Here is a 19,849-nt window from a genome sequence, read left to right as displayed (position 1 = left end):
AGAACAAGGTATGAGCATCAACAGGATCTCTGTGTTAATGCCGTTAGTTAACACCATGCAGTGCGTTCAATCCTGTGCTAATCCAGTGTCTCTGAGGATTATGTCATTAAATGTGACTTTTACCTTGTATCTATTTAGATGGAGCCTCGTAATCTAGCTATCGTGTTTGGCCCTACCCTGGTCAGAACCTCTGAGGACAACATGACTAACATGGTTAACCACATGCCAGACCAGTGCAAGATAGTCGAGAACCTTATTCAGCAGTTTGACTGGTTCTTCGCTGATGATGGTGACGAGGACCCTGTTGTATGTAGCATTTCTTTTTCCTTATTTTATTCGATGGAAATTAAATGAAGGGTCTATCAGTTCTGTGGATCAGTTTAGTTGTTGATTTTGAAGACATGCAGCTACAGTGTTTATGGATTACCTTTAAAATGTAAAAATAGAATTGAACAACTTGCACATGTCATAAACCCAGATTTTATTTTACAATAGAAGATAGAAACCCTATTTTTTGCATTGTGTTAAGTTACTTTTTACTCTTTTTTCCTTCCGTATGTTGCTCCAGACCACAGTGGAGCAAGAAAGTACAGTGCAGTCTCAGCCTGTGCCCAATATCGACCACCTGCTCTCCAACATTGGGCGGACTGCACCCTCTCCTGGCGAAGTCTCAGGTAACTTAGCAGCAGTGTTTTTCACACTTCAGCATCAGCACAGCAAATTTCTGCCATAGCAGCATTAATATTTTTCCTTAAGATTATAGTAGATTAAAAGAGTTGTGTGGTAAAGACCTATTTAAGATTAAATGCTGGTAGAGTGTCAATTGCAAATGCTAAAAGTACGAGCACCATCCCTTGTTTTTCAGTTCATATGCTTTAAGCGAATACTAAACAGCCAAGTTTTATTTGTTTCTGTTAAAGCAAGTTTTGTTTAGTTTTTTTCAGTAACTTTTCAGTGGATGCAATGTTGCGCTTCAGCCACTGGAAAATTGTTGAAAAATGCCTTGCAATCATTTAGTTTATTTTTTGGGATAAAAGTCTGTTTTGTTTGGATGTTGATGTTTATTTGCCCAAAATTAAACTGTCCTCAAGTTTTGTTTTTGTTCGTTTCTTTGCTTTACTCTTCTTTTTTCTTTTCTTTTCTTGCTCAAGTCATTTTTTTCTCCCTGTGCTTTACCTGTGTTGAGACGACGACTCCTTTTCTTTCAGTTCTTTTCTTCCCCTCCTCCTCGTCTCTCACATAATCCCGGCATGTTCTTTCCCAAAGAAAATCTAACAAACAAAACGAAACAATGGAAGTTTTAACCCTTCTGACCTGTGCCCTTCTGTGTGTAGTGTGTTGTTTTTCTCCCTTATCCCTGTCCAGCACTCACACATTACCCAATCTTGACACAGGCCAAGTGGGCGGCGTCTATCACTCGATGATGTCACTGATGGACTCTGTTTTGTCAGTGATGGACAGCTGGGACTGTAGGAAGAAGGACGAGTGTTGTGCCCAGTGTAGCTGCCTAGTCTGCAGAAACCCGCAGCTCTTTTAAATTTGGGCGAAAGGAGGAAAAAAGATAAAAAAGAAAGAAAGAGAAGTCGATGTTTGTCATTTTTCCTGTGGTGTGCACGTCTCATATTTAAACCAATACCCTAAAATGAGGGCATACAGAGCGATGCTGCTGTTCTCTCTCTGAAAGCCCTTCTGCTGTCTCTTGTTGTTTCTTAAGCTGATCGCAAGGACAAGTAGCATGGTACGGTCAACCTCAGGTTCTCTCCCGGTCATGTGGCATAATCTGTCATGATGTCTGAGGGTGGGGGTCGTGGTGTTGGGACTGAGCTGGATGTTCCCCAGCACACATGCGTTTACACACAAACAAAAAACACACACAGCCACCTCCCAGGTGGAGTAGTAGTTAGGAACTTACTGAAGCAGAGGCACTCAGGCTTTCAGCTAGCACTGGATGGAGTTCCCGTTAGGAAGATGTAGTGTTTTTTTGTTTTTGTCTTTTATTTGTTGTCTGTGATGTCATTCTTTCAAAATCTTCAGTATTTTAAAATGTCACATCGTCAACTACAGACCAACATTTTCTCATATCTTGTAACATAATGTCACAGCCGCATGTCTCTCTCCCAACCATGCTCTGCACACACACAGACACACCCACAAATACACACCAAAATTTTAACCTAACTTAAAACAGCATTATCATAGTGGTAGTCCCATTACAACATGGGAACTTTTAGGAGTCGTAGGAATCGATTATTTAGTCATATGATAAAGGTTTTTATTGGACTCTGTGCAGTCATATGAAAAACTAAGTACAGCCCATAATTCAGTAGCTTTTAGAACCACCTATAACAGCAATAACTTGGAATAAAAAAAGATTTCTCAGACTTCATCAGTCTCTGACATAACCGTGGAGGAATTTTGGATCACTCCTTTGTGCAGCATAGCGTTATTCAGTTTGTGTGTTTATTTATGTACAGCTCTCTTAAGGACCTGATTTGCTGCTGGATCATTGTCCAGTAGTTTTAGCTCGTCTTTAGCTATCAAGACAAAAGGCCTCACATTTGAGTTTAGAATACTTTGATATTCAGAGGAGTTCATTGTCTGCTCTATGACTGCAAGGTGCACAGTCTGTAAAACAAGCCGAGATCATCATCCCTCAACCACTGTGCATGACAGTTGGTTTACAGTGTTTGCGCTGATATACTGCCTATTGGTTTTCACCAAATGCATTGTGTCCAAACATCTCCACTTTGGGCCTGTCTGTCTAAATAACATTGTTTCAGAAATCTTGTGGTTTGTTCATATGCAGCACTCCTACCTTAAAAGCCATACCCATTTAGTCTTTTTCTGTTTTTTTTATTCTCAGATACGTTAAAACTTTATGAGACCTGTAAAGTCTTAGATGTAGCTCTTGGGTTTTTTGCAGTTTCTCAGAGCATTGCGCGGTCTGGCCTTGGGATGAGTTTGTTGGGAATTCTGCTCATAAGAAGATTGTCTGTTTTGAGATTTATTAACAAACACCTGAATGTTCCAGGGTAGCAAATTACCAAACTTCTACTTTTATACAGATGCTCACCACATATTGATATTTTAAAAAGTGCAATCGGTTAGCACCACCTAGCTGCTTCTGTTCATTTTTATTCCATTTGAAGCAGTAAGGGTGTACTTGGTTATTCACTGGACTGCAGAGTCAAAACGTTTTTACATGCCTGTAGGAATATTAGAAAACAGTGAGTTTCAGGCCAGTGACAAAATGTATTTCAGTTCAGCTTTATTTATTCTGCAGTTTAAAGAATACACAGCGATGAACAGTTTAATGTGTAATAAAATCTATAAATAGGTAAACCTGATTTAAAAAAAAAAAAAAAAAACACCCTCAACATCGGAAATATATGGTCATTAAGTTCTGAGCAAATCTTCCTATTTTTTATTTTTTTTTTAAACAAGTAGTTGACAAATTTAAGTCTTGCACTCAAAGACACCTCACAGCGCCTCCTGTTTTTAAAAAACGTATTATTGAATCAAGATGCCACATCTCAAATCTTTGCTACAGCGTTAACTCACACAGGATTCATTGGAAGTTTTGTTTTGTTTTGGTTTCTTTTGTTCCTGCATTTAGTTCCTGCAGCTGCATTATTTCTGTAAAAAGCCTGCTTATCTTGCAGTATGCATGATTTGAGTCAGAGAAAGTCTTGCAAATGTTTTTGGCTTTTTATGTCTTTTATAGTGACAGGCTACTTGTTGAGGGAAATGTAGAATTTCATGCAGCTTGGAGTAAGAGCAAGTTAGACCAAAGTTTGCCCGCGGCAAGTTGTGTCAACCACAAAACACACTCACTGGTCTGTTCAGCTCAGGCCCCTTAAGTCTCTCAGTCAGAGCAAACTCATCACTCCCTCTCCTCTGTGACGTCTTTGAGTTGGGAAAGAATGCCCACAGCTGGTTGGTGGCTATATGTGATGCTCTGTGACTGACGTGTTTGTTCGTGATGTGCCGTCGATCCATCGATACTCGAGCATGAGCTGCTTTTCTGTGTCTTGGTTTACCGCCAGGTTCTCACTTCCTCGCCCCTCATTATTCATCTCAGGCCTCTTCTGCTGCCGTCTCCACTTTTTCATATACCGCTTAGCTTAGCTACACCTCTCTCTCTCGCGTGCTCTCTCTCTCTCTGACCAAATTGTATCATCTGCTTTCATGTAACTGCTCTCATTAAATCCATTGTATCTTGTCACTTTCACTCTGAGCAAACTTTGAATCTGCCTCTTCTTTCTGTATATTGTCTGCTTTGAGACTGTCCTTAAGATGTGAGACTTTTACTAATGAATCTCTTGTTTTTAATGCAGACTCAGCATGTAGTGAAACCTCCAAATCAAAGGTAATGTGCTCCTTTGTGTTTCTGTTTTCTCATTCATGTGTCTAAGCTAGTTTTATGGTCTGAAGTCCAGTTTTAATGTTTTAATGCCATTTTTAATGTGTGTCATCAGGGCTTGTGGGGATCAGGGAAGGATCAGTGTAGCAAAGAATTGATTCGCTCCTCCTTCTTCGTTAACCGCAAACGCAAGAAGCCCAAGGAAAAAGTTCAGCCTAGCAGTTCAGATGATGACCTGGACCCTGTGTTTACAAAGAAGGAGCTACCAAAGGAGAGCCAACAGCATCCTCTGTGGTCCCCGCACAGTCGGACCGAAGAGGAGGAGGAGGAGGAGGAGGAGCAGCAGACAGATGAAACCAGCGAGAAAGAGAAGGAAAAGAACAGTTCTGAGGAGCAGCTGGACAAAACCAACAGGAAAGAATATCTTTCTAACAGCTCAATGTCACAGCCCTCTCCCTCCCTGCCTCCAAAACGCATTTCCTCCAACCTTCAGACTGGATCCCCCTACCCCTCTCCTACACATTCCCCAGACCTCAGCTACCGTATGCCGATGGTTCACCAGTCCTCTCTCACGGACCCGCCATCAAACTATGATGACACGGTGTCTGACCTCGGAACGATGAACAGCACCAGCTCTCAAGCATCAGTGCCCAGAATGAGGCGTGGCAAGACGGTGGGTGCCCTGGGAGCAGAGATGTGTCCCAGCGGGCTGGGAGCGGAGGTTTGCTCCATTACCTCAGACTACTCCACCACATCCTCCATGACTTTCCTGACTGGAGCTGAGCTCAGCACCCTCAGTCCCGAAGTGCAGTCTGTGTCTGAGAGCAGGGGCGGAGAAGATGCTGATGATGAGAGAAGCGAGCTCATCAGCGAAGGAAGGGCAATGGAGACGGACAGCGAGAGTGACCTGTCAGTGTTCACTGTGGGTAAAGCCGACCAGCGAGAACCGCAGGAAGTCCTTCGACCCCTCCCCTCACACAGACTCATCGAATGCGACACACTTTCAAGAAAGAAAGCCGCCCAACAGAAAACCAACAGCGAGTCTTCTCTGGACGGCGCTCGTAGCGATAAAGATTCCACTGGACCGTCACGCTCTTCGGGGTCAGTTATGGGTCGTTCCACCGCAAGCCTCAGCACTGCGTCCCGGAGTGAGCTGGACAAAGGAGAGCCCACGTGGAAGTTGAAGATCACAGACAGACTGAAGGTACGCATGCGAATGTCTGTGGATGACATGTTCGGTGTGGGCAGCCAGAGGATTCAGTCCTCAGAGGGCCGCAGTAAGAAGAAGAACATCAGACGCAGACACACGATGGGCGGGCAGAGAGACTTTGCCGAGCTGTCAGTCTTGGGAGACTGGCCGCAGCAGGTTCACATCGGCTCACGGTCTGAGCTCTCAGCTGTGGACCGGCTGAAACCTAAGTGCAGCTCTCAGGACTTCTCAATCGGGGACTGGATCGCCCGCGAGCGCCACCGATCCAGCAATCCCGAGGTCAGTCTGGACTTCTCTGAACAGCAGAACCCCAGAGCCTCGTCCTCTTCTGAACCCCCACATCATCCTGCTGAGGCGCTGAACGGGGACTTCCCCCAGAGCAAAAATCTGAGCCTCTCGGCCACCGCTCACCCACATAAACTCACCAGTTCCCAGGTGGTCCATTCGCGCTTCTATCAGTACCTGTGAGAGCTGTGTGTGCGTGTGGCTGTGTGTGTTTTTGGTCTGTCAGGTGTGTCTCTGTATATGGGAGTCTGTCAGTGTAGTGTCTATTGTGTGACCAATGTCTAGTGAATGAGCATGTTGTACAAAAATGTCTGGCGTGTGTGTCTAAGTGGTGTGTGTATGCTTGTGAAAAGAGAATTACTGCACACAGGAATTGTTGAGCTTGCTCATGTTTAAGGCATGGAACAAAATGTTATCTTTTTTTTCCATTTTGTTTTTGTTTGTTTTTTCTTTTTTATATTAAAAATGACTTTGGGATGGCCCAAGAGGAGGATTTCAACCCTCCTAGTACAAGTCCCAGATGTGCTAACGATCGAAAGGACCTGTTGCCCGTGAAACGAGTCTGAAGTACGTTCAAGGAAGTGTGAACACTCAATTTAAGATTGTTTAAAGGTTTAGCTAAGTGGCTTTAAGGATGAACTGACTTAGGATGAATAGGAAGTAGTGGAAAAGTGCAGATTTTTCGTATTGCAGAGCAACTATTTTTGCGTAAAGAAAGTTACAGTGTTCAAAGTCGGTGAGTCTGTCGGTAACCAAATGAAGAATGTACAGACATGCTTGCTGTAATACTGACTAAAAGCTTTAGATGCTTGTGTTTCATTCTAAAGTGTACATATCCCTATTTTTCTGTGTACTTGAATTGTGTTTTTTGGTACTGTGTGTGTGTGTGTGTGTGTGTGTGTGTGTGTGTGTGTGTGTGTGTGTGTGTGTGTGTGTGTGTGTGTGTGTGTGTGTGTGTGTGTGTGTGTGTGTGCCTGCCTACAAGCCGTCTGCTGTCAAAGGGGCCTTTCCAAAGGTACAAAGGTGACAAGGAGACACTGGTCTTATGCAAATGGAAAATATAGTTCATACTCATCCCTGCTGTGTGGTTTAAAGAGCAGTGAACAACAGCCCTCTGATGCAAGCTATGTTTTAGTGTTCGGAGTTCACACGTCTGTCCGCGATTGCAACGAAGAGAGAGTTGGGCAAAGAAGAAAATGGGTAATCGAACCAGAAAAATCAAGTTTTCTTCACTAAAGAAAGTGCCTCACAATGAAATGTTAAGGGTGCCATATTGTCTTTGTTGAGATACACGAAGATGTTACTGTGAATGACATTTTTACTGTTGACTCTCAGTCATTCTACAGGTTAAGAAAATGCCGAGCTTCCATTCCTTAGGCATTCCACTCTGGTCTTAATGTTTTATACATACTTTATCCTGTTTTTTCATTTGTTGTTTTTTGTTTTTTTAATTTTAACAGAACTTGAATTTTAAATATTCATTGTAAAATAAGTAACTTAAATGTACATATAAATGCCATGTTTTAGCTGCTTTATTTTTCATTTCCATCAGATTGCAAGTTTAAGTACAGTATTGAGAAATGACAACAATGGCGATGATGAGGATGATTATCTCGAGGCCTGTGTGGGTGTTGAGGGCAGTTTGGTACTTCTCTGTGATGAGAGGTTCCCTGCAGGAGGAGGGCACTTCATTGAGCTGGATTGTTTGTATCAGTGCAGTGTTCCTCTTGATTGTAAGGGGGTGTGCACAGACTCCTGAAACACTGGAAATAAAATTTTGTCAATGGCAAATATCGATTTTCGCTTTCTTACCCCCCTCTTCACCACTTTGTATGATGGAAGTGAGATGGGCCAAAGCACTGAAATCTTTTTAAAAGGGGAAAATGCAACTTAAATAGTTGTGAATATGTTTAAGCTCTCAAATCATTTTAAGTATGAATCAATATTAATGATTACATTTAATCCTAATCATGTAGCATTAAAACATTTGTCTGAAATGTGCCTTTTAATTGGGCCGCTCACTACAAACTCACCATGTTTTCCTTCTGCTGCTGTTTAGCTGTCTGCATTGTTTTAGTGCAAGTTATCCAATTTTGCAGATATTGGCTGTAGAAATGTCCCGCTTCTCTGGAATGTAATGGATGTAAAGGGCACATGCTCTGCTGTGCACAGAGCTTCTGAAAATAATGAACAATGTTTAAGCAGGAACTGTGTTCATTTTACTGCATTTATCAGGCAGATCAGTGCATGAAGAAGCTCTCATTTTTAGTAGTTTGTAGGGAAAATGTTTCCTACAAAAAGAAGAATTGGTACCCCCCCTTTTTAAAAAAAAAAAAAAAGACATTGCATATTTTTCTTCTTTTTTTGCATTTTTGCATTTGCAGTGAACTTGTACAAACGCATTCAGTTGTCAAACTTCACAGAGCTTTTTTTTAAGATGGTGATTTAGCATGGAGCCCGGTTGGTATTTGTTTGCTTATACAGCTATTTCCTGGGTTAGCACACTAACCCAAGTAAAATACATTTACTGGCCACTTCAATAAGTATGTGTTCAACTGTTTAATCCAAATATTAAACAATCACATAACACAACTCAGGCATGTGGACAGGAATAGAAAACGGGAACTCAAAGATGTGCAGAAGAGCATCTCTGCATGCACAACATGTCCAACCTTGAAGCAGATTGGGTCCAGCAGCAGAAGACCACACCACACACTTTTATAAGCAAAAAACTGTGATGCTGTCATGTCCGTGTGGATCAAAAGGGGCAACAGGTAGTAATGTAGTGGCCAGTAAGTTTATTTCGTACCCAACCTGGTTGTCATCGTTTGCCTTTGTGCTTGTAGTTGTCAAGGTAAGGTCATGAATTAAGCCAAAGAAAAGATAAGTTTCAAAATGCTTTATATACAAGTTGCACATACAACATAAAGACTCAAGATGTTTTATACACTTTGTACATCAGCTGACTAGAAACCACTGACAACAGAAGTGATATGAGGAGAGAGAACACACAAAGTCGTCAAAGTAAACCACAAAATAATAATAAAAATCAGTATAGTTAATTCACCACTACGCCAGTTTGGATGGCAAATATCAAGAAACTGCAAACTAAATATCGTTGGTTTTGTGTTAGTGTAACACCTTCTCCCCAGCAGTCGTACAGTTATCTTCTATTCAGCTCTTCCTAAGTTTTAAATGTGCCCCTTGATTCACACAACGCCTTTTCCATATTAGCTCATTTTCAGTGTCATGTGGGCTCCTAACATGAACACGTCACCCACAGTAAGGCACAGTGACTAAAAGAAAAAAGAAAAGGGTTCATTCGGAAATATGAAGAGGAAAGTTTCACACCATTTTTGTACAGATACATTTTTTTGGAGTACAACACAAGTTAAACATTGTGCCTTTGTTTCGTAAAGCAACTAAAGACTGACGCAGCCAGACAGCCACTCCGACACGGTACAACTGTAAGACACTGAACAGAGAAATTCTGAGAAACAAGTACCAATAATCATACTCATGAACACAATAATCAGTAAGTTAGTTGGCAGGGTTATGAGAAACTGGCAGCCTTTTAAAAGTTAAATCTCAACATGATGAGCCTATCGTCGCAGGTGAGGGATATTTGGTGCCGCGAAGCACTGGATTAATGTGCCTGTTTTGTAATGGAGACGCAATGCCGAATGGATGCTTTGTTGATCCTCTATCAGTCCACCAGAGGGAGCACTAGTCCGTTAATCAGAGAGAGACATGACTGTTCGCATCTGAGATTTATTCAGCCTCTATCTGACTGGAAGTGTCAGCAGCCAGCACGAGATGAGGAGAAGGGATGTAGGCAGAGGCCCTTTTTGCACATGCAGGTGCTGCACTTCATTGGAGCTAAAATCAGATTTGACAGCAGGTGGTGCGGATTTACTGGGATGGAACGAAAAATCTGTTGCATATTGTGCTGTAGTATCTGGCCGGGGCTGCTCAGAGGATCAAAGTTTAACTGTTGTCCTCGTTCTCTTCCTGCTGGTCGTCTGTCAGAATCTCTGGTAGCCGGAAACACTCCTCGAAGAAGTTGACCAAGGACTGGCTCAGGTGCTGGTGTGTCCCCTCACCGTGTAGGAAGTGTCCTTCGTCTGGATAGATCTGCAGATAAAGATGGAGAAATTAACAGAGACAGCACAGTGAGGCTGATTTGGTGTCGTTCACTCAAAATCATATTATTATCTTTTTTTAATAATGTTTTTTCATTGGATAATGAAAATGCATTTTCTGAGAAAAAAAATACTAAAGCATAGCGCTGAAGTGTAAAAGAGTGACAAATGCACATAAAAGTGGATGAAAAGAAGTTTTTCTTGGACATTTCAATCATTTTCAATGCAGTCTTTGTACCTGATCATTTTCAGAGTAATGTTGTTTAGTTTGATAAGTCACTTAACACTGAACCATGAATCATTCAAGCATAAAAAAGACACCGAACTCAAGGGATGAACCCGTGTTTACAGAAAGTTAACAGCCTAACAAAGAATAAAAAGGTATCTTTATGCACTTTGTTAATAGCAGCCTGTCGCAAAATTCCATAATTGTTTGCATTTCTTTATTACAATCTATGAAAAATATCAAAGACAACACAGTTTGACTGGCAGAGCTGTTAGATAAATACTTGGCATATCTTAGTGTTGAGTGCTGTGTGAAGTGGAGGACAAAAGAAGACGTGGTAGGCTTTAAAAAAAACAAACAAAAAAAGAGGTCTACAGCAGACAAACAGTATCTGAAAGTCATGTTCTAAAAAATACATGGGAAAAAAATCCAGCAAAGACCCGGCATAGGACCTGAGCGACACATCTGACCCTTCAGCTGATCCATCTACTGTTGTATCTGTTCTCCAAAGTCTCATCCAGAAATGGTCTCAGTGAAACAGTGGCTTGTCAAGAAGCTATTACTAAAAATTACAGGAGGATTTTATTATTTATTTTATCCTTATACACTGTATTTATTAAAAAGCCTTTCTGGCATGTATACAGGCAACAACAACAACAACACTAATTATGATATTGTGGGGAAAAAACAGCAAAACAGCAATATCCGACTGTGCACTGGGACACTGTGCATAAACATAAACTGCATGTAAATAACTGAACAGTTCTTCAATCTGCAAAACTAAGAAAAAGTTATTTGTCAAGCTAAAATGGGAAAAATTAGAAAGAATAATACACAAATTAATCTGAAATGAAAATAACTCTTAGTTACTTCTCTCAAGAGATTTTGAGAGCATTCTTCACACAACATCAGGCCATTCACACACACACACACACACACACACACACGCACACACACACACACCAGTGATTTCAGACACCGTGGCTCACCTGCAGAGTGTAATTGGCCTTTTCACTGATTAAATGGTTGATGAATTTGGCTGTGTGCTGGAAGTGAACTTTTTCTGTGGTGGTGAAGATGATATTGCAGTTAGACTCTGAGCACGCACATATTTACTGTGGTATTTAGAAAAAAGAAAGCACTGGGTCCTACCATCAGCAGTCGGGTGAATTATTAAGTACTGTTTCTCCAGCAGCTGACCCGCTCTGTGTGCTAAATTTGCCATCTGGAGGAAAGAGACAGAAGGAAATCCACCATGTCATTGACACGTTCTTTTATAAAGACCCCCCAACTCATTGTCTGAGCTAAGCATTCTGAAGCAGAGGAGAAAAAAGGGTGGATACTTTACTGTGTAAACTCGGGAGTCTGTCTTGGCGCCGAGGTATCGCTCCGAAAATGCAGATGCTGCATTTTGCAATAAAGAAAACCAGGGTTAGAAAGATTGGGTACCTTTTAGATCTAAGACTCACTTAGCAGAAGATTTACTGTAAAGTTTTACCATAAAGCTCGAAATCTGTGATGGGGGAAACTGCTGTTCCACATTTAAGTTGGGTAAATTCTTCTGAGCTCAAAAGCAAAGTTGCTAAATAACCACCATAGGCCTGGAGAAGAGGGAGACACAGATACAGTATGTGAAAATAATTTCATGGCGGGCTGTATTTTTTATAAAGGCACAGAGGTGAGTAAAGGTTTAACAGTGCATCTGACTGTTATGTCTTCTTACCTTTCCATAAACTCCCATTCGATTCTTATCGATGTAAGACTGTTCGGATATCAGCCTGAAAATGAAAAAAACAACAAACCCCCCCCAACAATAATGAAAGTGACAAAAGCCAAATGACCAAATAGTTTTTTGCTCATTTTTCTGAGTCTGACCTGAGTGCCTCCAGCTGGTCCCTCTCCTCCAGTTTCCCCAGTTTCCTGCGGACCTTGTGGAGGAGGTTGGTGCCCTGAAATCCGCTGCCGTGGCCGTCAAAGCGGACAACAATTGTGCTGAAGCTGCTGACCAGGACGGTGGCCCAGTCCACCTGGAACTGCTCCGTCACCATCTGCCCGCCGGGGGTCCCATCCCTGTGAGAGAAGCACACAGCGTGATGGAAAACAATAAGTTCAACTAATATCTCAGAGCCTGGTGTAGTAGTAGTATTATTATTGGTTGGCACAAAAATGAGAAAATTAATTCCGAAAAGGGAACTTTGAATAATCAGATCTTTTACAAAACACTTCGAAAGAGAATAAAAGGGACACTGTTGAATTTAACAAGTCCAATACAACACCATAACCCCTTAAATATGACCACAAATATTTAAATATTGCAGTTTTTAGACATGTGGAATATAGCGCACAACATTCACATTATTTTATTCTGGAGCAATAACATTTGATTTAGTGATAGAAAATCAATAGGGATTATTTCAGCCTTAGGTAAACTGTTTCCCACTCCAGCTGCTTCTCTTCACCATTAAATGTCAGTAGATTGCAGTCAACTGTATTCTGTTATTGTACCTCTCCCAATTCAAGTGCATATAATCCTAGCTAGCTAGCATGGCCAGAGTAGGACAAACAACAATGGCTGCTGTTCATTTGTAGTGAGTGTAGGCTGTAAGTCCACTGCAACTTCTGTTGATACTGAGGTGAGTTGTTGAGGATATCCTTAATTTTTCTTAGTAAGTGCTGCTGTTTTTGCTGCTGTTAGCCAGTGTTAGTGAAATTTTCTTTGAAGGTTATCTAACATTGTTGGACCGAGACACTTAAAAAATGAAACGCTCATATGATTTGAGAATTTAATCAAACTGGTTATCACAGAGAAAGTTTTTAGGACAGTTGAGTCAAACATTAGCTGGTGTAATGTTAGCTTATAAGCAGCTGCTGTTATTGCTCGGCTGTTGTAAGCTGTAATTGTCAGACATGAGAGAGAGATGATGAAAATATACAGGTAAAGCAATTAATACATAGTTATACATAGTTAGTTACAGTAAGGAACTAATTTCTAATCTTTAAATTAAATGTCACTTATAAAGTGTACTACATATGAGGCTAGTCTTTAGCAGCATACATAAAATGCGATTAGACGGAACGTATATGTCCATCCTGTCAACTGGATGTCCACTGGATTCAAGATGACGGGCAACATGGTGACGTCCACAAACCCACTGCTATGTATTTTAATGTACTGCTAAGCTTAGTTTTCTTGCTTCTTACACACTAATCATTGCATAGTTATGAGTTAAATATTCCTTTTAAAATGATGTACTGTACCTTTAAGGAATAAAGACTCCTGTTAAAAACTGATGGCAAGAGTTTGAAAAGGTAAATATTTATCAGCTCGAAATGCAAACACACACACACACACACACACACACACACACACACACACACACACACACACACACACACACACACACAAAAGAACACCTTGCAAAGTCGGGGACACTTTTAATATATCCAAAACGTCTTGTTACTGACATGAAGGCTGAAAAATGGTGGAATAGTAGTGCAAAGAAACTTTTGAGCTGAGGTGAAAAAAAAATGACCTAGCTCATGTAGAAAAGTTATTTATTATCCTATAACAAGTCAGGCATTTGAAATAGTTATCAGTGTTTTGTTCATTCATGTTGTTCCCAGAGTCTGATTTAAATGCTTACGGCTAGACTGAAGCCTGAAGAATCACTTCCAAACTAGGGAAATGGGATCGTTTGGGCAGAATTTAAATGAATACTGGCCTCGTAAAAAAAAACAATGACGTGCATGGCCGGCCTAGGATCCAATGTTTTGGGGTTTAATACAGTACTAAAGGTGCAGTACTAAAATGATGCACTAAAGTTCTCCTTTGAACATTAAGTAAAGTCAGTTTTAACTGCAGAACTTATGCTCACCAGACACTTCATTAGGTACTAGTACTGGGTTGGTCTCGATTTCTGTCACAGCAGAAATCGAGACCTAGTTTCCTGACATCTGATGTCAACAAGGCATTTTGATCCAGTGAACTGCTACTCACTGGGTATTTTCTCTTTTTCTAACCATCCTGACCACACAGAATATTTATACTCACACTAGCAGCAGTAATGGATAGGTAGCTGTTTCTACAAATCCAGCTGGCTTCAGAATCTGCATCGTCAGAGCTAGAACAGAAAAGACAGGATCAATGGGAATCTTATAACACAGACCTTCCTATTTCTTATCAAATTACAGTGTACAGTTGTGGTCAAGACTTTACAACCACTCATCATCACTTCTTTGAACTACTCTTTCTCGAGGGATGAATAATTGTACATCATACATCTTTAGTGACTTTAGAAAACAATAATTAGGTGCACGTTGGGTTACACAGAGGCACACTTACTGTAGCCTTCTATGTCAATGGTTTTGTACTCCACTCTGGGCATCTGCATGTTGTTGTGTGTGTTGTTTAGTCTTTTATTTGTCTCCACGTCAAACACCTCTGCAGTTCAAGAGAAAAAACAAATTCTCAAGTCCAAATGTATTTATCATTAAACATATTTGTAGACGTGTTGTAGACGATGCAGGCGTACACTTACTCTCTTTGTCCTCAGTTCTATAGACAGCCACACTCGGTATATCTGGTCCTACAAAGAACAATGCAGGGAAAAATGATCAGCTAACGGAAATGTAATAATAGAAGTTATTGGATAAGCATGATAAAATATCACATAACAAGATGCTGATAAAAGGCTGAAATGCCTCCAGGAAGGCAATAATAAAGCCACTGAAACCCAACCCTCTGTAGCAGAATAATCTTAAAACAGCACTCTCAGCCAGCTCTGCAGTTAATAATCTACCTCTGTCCCATGAGGAAGTATCTTATTATTTCACGATGGAGCTACTCTCCAAAGATCCAATTAATGAAGAAAGCCACTGGCACTTTTCCTCTCCGATGTGATCCCCTTAAACAAATCAGCTTCCATAGAAACCTTGATGATGTTGTCCAGTGTTGAAGCCAAAAAATGTCATTGTATTTTTCTGCCGGAGTGTCTCTAAGGAACACAAGAGACTTCTACTACTAAACAACAGCTAATCATTGAGCTTTCTTCGCATAATAAATGCTACAAACGCCAAAAGTCACACAGCCTCTGTTAGTACTCACGTGACTGTTTGCAGGCAGTCAGACGAGCTGTTTATTCTTACTGCTAATCAGGAGGATCCTGCAGTGGTTTGAGGTTATCTGCTAACATCCAGTTCGATATAAGCTCTCTACCTGACATGGAGCACTAATTCAATTACACTTTCTACTGAACACGCTCTCTGAGTCTCCCAGGAGGCCTTCGCTGTCAGGAGTGTTGTTATGTAAAACCTTTCAGTCCAAGATTTCTCAAGTGATTCAAGGTAAAGGACGCTCACCTTTACAGTTGAGCAAGAAGTACTGCATGTCGTGGCTGAATGAAACATCCATATAGCCGCACTTGAACTCACAGGACAAGCAACAGCGGTTGAATGGAGCGATTGTGTCAGCACTGCAGGATGGCACAGAGTAAATAATGTACACTTGAAGCAGCACTTAAAAAAAATCACCAAGATGACTTTAACTAAAGCGCTACCTGTACAAGTGCCGCCGTTTGGGGTCATCCTCCGTGCTCAGGAAGTAACTGTGAATCATCCGAACACTGCTGTCAGATAACAAGAGAGCCAGGACTGCATTTAAAAATGTGAAAGCATCTTAAGGTCTTACATGAGGTTTCTTTCATGATTGTAGGCCAAGATCCTGGTCACATCCCAGTCTCCAGAAGTTAGGGACTGAAGTATGTCTGTGCTAGTGTTGGGCTAAAGGGAAGTAACACAAATTAGACACTCACGCAACAGGACGAAGGAAAAATATTACAAGCAAAGGTTTAACATTACGTACCAGAGATGTGGACATGGAGATGTGGAAAAACTTTCCTCTGCCACCCTGAGGGATCGCCCTGGTGAAGAAGAACTTGTATCCATCTTTGGAAAAGAGCGGCGGCTCGTTCTGAAGAGAGGAGAGAAGTTACAAAAACGTGCCTGCAGGGCTTTTTATATCTTTGTCTGTTTACGTGTTCATGCACACACGGGATAAAAAAAGAGTCTGTTTTTTAGCCAACTAGACTTCTCCGTCTTTCATCACATACCTGTCGGTGCAACCAACTCTCACTCTCATCCTCATGTTTCTGAAAAGATAAAAGGATCTGAGCTGAAAGCTTAATTCAGCAAATAGGAGGGAAATGAAAAGATACATCTCAAAAGGTTTTACATTTACAGTTATGTAAAAAAGAAAGCTTTCACAGGATTGCACAGTCCTGTGAAAGCTTTCTTTGTGCCGATATGTCGTGTTTGGTTTTCGTCAAACATTATGGCCACTTTGGTCTTGACTGTGCGGAGGACATTATCCCAGAGGTTTTGTAGTTTGTTAAGATACAACTTTGCAAGCCTAGCTGTGCAGCCGTATTCTTTTTAGAGAGAAGAGATTTTCTTCTGGCAACCTTGCAGAAAAGCTATACTTGTTCATCTTTTTCTAATTGTATCATTTTGAAATTTAACATTTAACATAGCTCTTGGATTTTTTTGACATTTCTCTGTGACCTTGGGATGCATTTGCAGGGACATCCTCACTAGAGAAGACTGGTGACTATCTTGAATGTTTTCCATTTGTGAATAATCTTTCCTACTCTAGAATGATGGACAAACAATGGTTTGCAAATTGTCTCATAGCTCTTCCCAGATTGATGAGCAACAAGAATTACTTCTCTAAAATCACTGCTGATGTTGGTCCTCCTTGGCACTCTGTTAATACACAACTGAACGCTTCAGACCAGCAAACTGCCAAAACCTCTGCTTTTATAGAGGAGCTGATGATCAATTTATCATCTGTATTTGAGCGGTGGCACTTGGCTGCTCGTTTCCATCTTAATTTCTAAGGAAGCAATAAGGGTGTACTTAATTTGTGTAAAAGAAAGCTTTCAGAAGACTGTGCAGCCTTGTGAACAATCTCTATTTCACGTCACTGTATATTCTTGCCAAAAAATTAGACAAACAAACACAGTCTCTCTCTACTTGATGCTGTTGGCTATATATAACTATAGTATATATGACAGTGCCAGACAAGACTCTCAATACCAATCTCATACATGCAAGTGTGGCCAAAAAAAACAAAACAAAACACCTGACAGATCACAGCTGGGATTTAAACTGATGAGCTAAAGCAAGAACAATGTGACTTTGTGATGCGTGATATGAAAGTTATGGTTTGTGCACATCAGCTGGAGTCTAGAAGAAGCTTCTCTTTCAGTTTTATGTAATAGATTGGACAGGAATAATTAAAACAGTGATACACGACTTAAAGAAACCAGCATCTTTGCATAAATATCAGCCAAATGCTGGAAACTGTTGTCTCCATCCACAGTGTTTCTGAAGATCACTCTATAACTATCAGTCTACATCAGGTGTATCAGACATAAGGCCCGGGGACCAAGACTACAGTCTAGCCAGGTGGAAGTGTCTGGATAATGTTTTTTGGACTTTAAATAGTATTCTCACAATATTTTCTTACTGAAGACTGCCACCATTGGCATTCAAGCTACATCAAAGTAATTAGATAAGCAATAACAGAAAACGTCCTTTTTTCAGTATGGGAAATAATGTGAATTACTATCAATGAACTTTTTCTGTAATTTTCTGTAAAAAAACTGAGACATATGGTATTAAATGTACAGTTAAACGTCTTCAGACTGACAAAGAGGGGATTTTCACTCAAGATTAAAATGGGTTGTATGAAGCCCACCATATGAAATGTTTCACATGCCTGCTTTCTATATTGCTTATTGTGTAAAGTGAAAAAAAAGACTTTTATGGGGATTTAAATAAGCGACTGTTTCACAAGAACACAAGCTCCTTGTCTCACGCTACAGTGAAAGATATTCACCACGATGAATGCTTGTTAAAAAACAGCTGGACAATGTGTTATACATAGCAACCTTACTCTTGTAGGACTAATGGTGCCCTTGTCAGGACCTATTTTTCTCTAATGAGTATCTGCAGCAGCAGTTTGATGTTTGATTCAAAATAAACTACAGTGTTTGTGTTTATCGACATGAAAAACATGTAAGCCAGGGTTATTTCCAGTCTTCTCCCAGGAAAACACTGAATGTCACAAGTGGAATACTTTAACACAACGGGGAAAGGGTGGCAGCTAATTTCACACTTTGTTTCACCTTAATGCAGACTCCAGTGGTCGCCTCACACAGTGTCAAGATGGAGTTGTTCTGGGCTCTGTTCAGCCAGTTGACAGCCAGTTTGGTGTTGGTTGCCCATTTCACCATGGTGATGTAATATTCCCTCCTGGAAAAGCAGAAGGTGAGAACACATGACACCTCTGACAAGCAGCACTGTCTCCTTTACGAAAATATATCTCGGTGCTTGTTACTTTATACACAGCGAGGCACCTTCAGATTCAGTCACTCACCCTATCCGGGGGTCATCAGGTTTCTTCATCGCTACCGTGTGCAGAGGACCGTGGAGGCTCACCACTGACAGGTGCACTACAGGGTTTTCTTCTCCAGCCTGCAAGGAAATTAGATACCGAAGGTCAGAAGCTTCAATAACTGATTTTTTTGTCCTCTTGAGGGAAGTTCACTGGCATCTCTCATAATTCTGATGCGACAAGCTTGTTAGTCACAGGCTTCTTATTTGCACACTGAATAGTCTCGGTTTGTGCCTTTCAGTCTTGTTTCAGCACGTTTAGGTCACACAGTTTATTATCAGTTTCTTTAAAACAACGGCTCATTTTAATCACAAGCTCTTTTTGGATAACGGGGCTTAAATGAAACATTACATGAATGTTCTCCCTGAACTGCATATTAAGCATCGTAATTAACTTCTTCCTCTAAATCTGTCATGGACACAGGCTTGAACCATTGACTCCTTCTCAAAGGACCAAAATATTTTGCCCATAGTTTATTAATCTTTTGGACAGATCACTGATGAGCAGAGAGAAATGAGTCTGAATAGACCTGCATTTTCATTGTAAAAACTATGAATTCGTTAAGCTGTAAGATTTGCTGGTCGGGACTTGCCTTTGGGTAATGATAGTCAAGACTCGCGGGATATGGCGCTCCAGTAAAAAACGGCACTTCCATTTTTGGCACCAGCGTGTCATTGATGGTCATGTAGGCCAAACGCAGTCCATCTGGAGACCACCAGTGAGCTATGTGGGTCTGCAGGATCTCCTCTGTAAAACAAATCAACAACATATTATTAATATACATTTCTAAACGTGGCAAAATACTGTAGTTCAGTCTATTACTGGCGTATTCTCCTTGAAACTGGTTAATATACCCAATTATTCGGGCAGTGGGGTGAACATCTTTTCTTAACAAGAAAAACATGATTATTAGAAAAGGGCTCCATACTCGCTCTGCTTGTATTTCAGTCCAAGAGTTTTCTTTTGCCTGTGGGTGGCATTTAACCCAGCAGGGGGCAGAAGAACTCTGTGAAAAGCATGTTCCAACACAGACTGATCAGTCCAGCCTTGATGAGGACATTTTGATTTTGTTTTCCAACTAGCCAATCTTGTTTTTTTGCTGTCACAGCTGGCAAAGGAAGCCATTCACACAGAATTTGATTGAATTTTCACTCTATGGCAGAGGGTA

At 40.9% G+C, this 19,849-nt stretch overlaps 2 protein-coding genes across 7 annotated transcripts in view; one reads left to right on the top strand and one right to left on the bottom strand.

The window, feature by feature from the left end:
- Positions 1 to 7,649, top strand: part of arhgap21b (Rho GTPase activating protein 21b) — a 37,552-nt gene extending 29,903 nt beyond the window's left edge. For all 4 annotated transcript variants that reach the window (XM_026148869.2, XM_026148867.2, XM_026148868.2 and 1 more), the window contains 5 exons: positions 1 to 8; positions 139 to 306; positions 569 to 674; positions 4,338 to 4,369; positions 4,479 to 7,649. The exon at positions 1 to 8 is cut by the window's left edge and continues 82 nt beyond it. In XM_026148869.2, coding sequence (XP_026004654.2) covers positions 1 to 8; positions 139 to 306; positions 569 to 674; positions 4,338 to 4,369; positions 4,479 to 6,041 — 1,877 coding nt within the window. In that variant the 3' untranslated portion in view covers positions 6,042 to 7,649. The remainder of the gene's footprint in view (positions 9 to 138; positions 307 to 568; positions 675 to 4,337; positions 4,370 to 4,478) is intronic.
- Positions 7,650 to 8,742: 1,093 nt separating this feature from the next.
- Positions 8,743 to 19,849, bottom strand: part of LOC113009997 (A-type potassium channel modulatory protein DPP6-like) — a 96,739-nt gene continuing 85,632 nt past the window's right edge. For all 3 annotated transcript variants that reach the window (XM_026148743.2, XM_026148741.2, XM_026148742.2), the window contains exons 9-26: positions 19,274 to 19,428; positions 18,664 to 18,761; positions 18,413 to 18,539; positions 16,334 to 16,372; positions 16,087 to 16,194; positions 15,913 to 16,004; positions 15,782 to 15,829; positions 15,585 to 15,697; positions 14,765 to 14,812; positions 14,569 to 14,667; positions 14,278 to 14,347; positions 12,102 to 12,296; positions 11,950 to 12,004; positions 11,725 to 11,827; positions 11,575 to 11,630; positions 11,379 to 11,451; positions 11,216 to 11,289; positions 8,743 to 9,992 (exon numbers count right to left, since the gene is read on the bottom strand). In XM_026148743.2, coding sequence (XP_026004528.2) covers positions 9,846 to 9,992; positions 11,216 to 11,289; positions 11,379 to 11,451; positions 11,575 to 11,630; positions 11,725 to 11,827; positions 11,950 to 12,004; positions 12,102 to 12,296; positions 14,278 to 14,347; positions 14,569 to 14,667; positions 14,765 to 14,812; positions 15,585 to 15,697; positions 15,782 to 15,829; positions 15,913 to 16,004; positions 16,087 to 16,194; positions 16,334 to 16,372; positions 18,413 to 18,539; positions 18,664 to 18,761; positions 19,274 to 19,428 — 1,700 coding nt within the window. In that variant the 3' untranslated portion in view covers positions 8,743 to 9,845. The remainder of the gene's footprint in view (positions 9,993 to 11,215; positions 11,290 to 11,378; positions 11,452 to 11,574; positions 11,631 to 11,724; positions 11,828 to 11,949; positions 12,005 to 12,101; positions 12,297 to 14,277; positions 14,348 to 14,568; positions 14,668 to 14,764; positions 14,813 to 15,584; positions 15,698 to 15,781; positions 15,830 to 15,912; positions 16,005 to 16,086; positions 16,195 to 16,333; positions 16,373 to 18,412; positions 18,540 to 18,663; positions 18,762 to 19,273; positions 19,429 to 19,849) is intronic.

Source organism: Astatotilapia calliptera, chromosome 18 (assembly GCF_964374335.1).
Source record: "Astatotilapia calliptera chromosome 18, fAstCal68.1, whole genome shotgun sequence".
NCBI lineage: Eukaryota > Metazoa > Chordata > Actinopteri > Cichliformes > Cichlidae > Astatotilapia > Astatotilapia calliptera.
This window is presented reverse-complemented; position numbering and strand designations above follow the sequence as displayed.